Here is a 1,855-nt window from a genome sequence, read left to right on the forward strand (position 1 = left end):
TTCCCTCAGGCCCAAGAGGGAATGGGGTGCCGTGCCAAGTGCTGGGCTCTCTAGGAAATCCTGATGCTTGTGCTTGAAATGGGATTTYAGGGGGTTTAAGTGGTGGAAAATGAGAAATTAGCTTGGGAGCATAAAAGGAAACTCGTGTGCCAATAAATGAAATCAATGGCACATCCAGCATGGAATGGGGTTCCGGTAAAATCCAAATTCCAGTTGAAAAACCTCATCTGTAGGTGCTGAGTGCTTGCAGTGGGGTGGGAAATGAGGGATTTTGCAGGGATTCTCCCTGGTTTATGGGATGGCCCAGGCCAGGAGCCCCGAGGCAGATCAGCCTCGCAATCGGAATTTCACGGGCGCGTTTTAATCGAGGATGAAACGAGCTCAGAGGGGCCCACTCAGCTTTGTGCCGTTGTTCAGTGCTTTGTCTGTTCCCAAAATCCCATGGAACCGTTTCCGGTGGGATTTGTACCGGAATAATCCTGGGAATTCCCCATTTGGGTGTAAAACGTGCCCAGAGGGATGAGAGCGATGCAGAGAGCTGAATTATCTTTGATTTATGGATTGTGGGGCTGATYCCATTGGATCAGCATGGGGGACTCTGCTCTTTGCTTCCCAGAATTCCCAAAATCACCAGGTTTAGTTTCCCTGTGGGGTTTTGCAGGGAATAAAACCCTCAAGAGTTGATTAAAGATGGGTTGGATTTGCTTTAATTGAGGTGAAGCTGCCAGACTGGGACGGGTGGAGGGTTCCCCATCCCTGGAAGTGTCTGAGGAAAGGCAGGAGAAGAGAAGGGAGAGCTTGGAGAGACTTCCAGAGGGGAAAGGGGCTCCAGGGGGGCTGGGGAGGGATTTGGGGTGAGGGATGGAGGGACAGGACCCGGGGAATGGGGTCACACTGGAGAAGGGGAGATCTGGGAGGGAGATTGGGGAGGAATTCCTGGCGGGGAGGATGGTGAGGGAATGGGATGGGATGGGATGGAATTCCCAGAGCAGCTGTGGATCCCCAGGCCAGGCTGGGATCGTGGGAAGGGAGGGTGGGAATGGGATGAGCTGTGGCTCTGTCTCAGCCATGCCAGAGCCCAAACCTGGGGCGTTTCCCGCAGGCTCAGCCAGGACCCCTCACCCCGGGAGCCGGGAATTTGGGAATTGTGCTGTTGCTGTGTCCCTGACCCCGCCCCTCTCACCTCTCTCTCCCCATTGTTCCCTGTCTGCTCCTCGTTCCCGGCAGTAATTCCCTGTTCCCTGCGGGGGGGGAGGTGACCCCGGTACTGACCGCTCCTTAAAGTTTTACCCCCAGAGGACGCGGAGACGCGGCGGGTGGCGGAAAAGCTGGCCCGGTTCGTGGCCCAGGGCGGCCCCCGGCTGGAGAAGGTGGCCATGGAGGACTACAAGGAYAATCCTGCTTTTTCGTGAGTTTGGGATGGGCTTGGCCCAAGGARAACGGTGGGAAATGGCAGGAGCTGGGTTGGCTGTTTGTTCACCAGGAAAAGGAAAGTTTGGGATTTTTTGTTATTCCTTGTGAGAGGGACAGTTTGGGATTCGCTGTTTGTTCTTCCCTCTGGAAAATTTACCCACAGGAGTTGTGGATTTTCCATCCCTGGAAGTGTCCAAGGGGAGGTGGGAGAAAGGGAGCTCCAGGGAACCAATTCCAGTGGTTAAAGGGGATTTGGGGTAAGGGATGGAGGGACAGACACAGGGAGTGGTTTAAACTGAAGGAGGGTGGATTTAGATGGGATTTGGGAAGGAATTCCTGGGCTGGAATTCCCAGAGCTGCCATGGCAGTTTCCAGGCCGGGCTGGAGCTCCCTGGGATGGTGGGAATGTCCCACCCATGGGGTGATGATCCCTGATCTCCCT

General features: G+C 55.0%; 1 protein-coding gene across 1 annotated transcript in view; it reads left to right on the forward strand.

Moving 5' to 3' along the window:
• Positions 1-1,277: 1,277 nt before the first annotated feature.
• The window catches only part of SUGP1 (SURP and G-patch domain containing 1), a gene marked incomplete at its 5' end in the record, with an annotated part of 7,513 nt that continues 6,935 nt past the window's right edge, over positions 1,278-1,855 (forward strand). Inside the window, one exon of the mRNA XM_057385010.1 lies at positions 1,278-1,408. Within this exon, the coding sequence (XP_057240993.1) occupies positions 1,278-1,408 (131 nt within the window). The remainder of the gene's footprint in view (positions 1,409-1,855) is intronic.

The sequence above is a fragment of the Malurus melanocephalus genome, unplaced genomic scaffold (genome assembly GCF_030028575.1).
Source record: "Malurus melanocephalus ecotype Western Australia unplaced genomic scaffold, MMel_1.1 scaffold_771, whole genome shotgun sequence".
NCBI classification, from domain to species: domain Eukaryota; kingdom Metazoa; phylum Chordata; class Aves; order Passeriformes; family Maluridae; genus Malurus; species Malurus melanocephalus.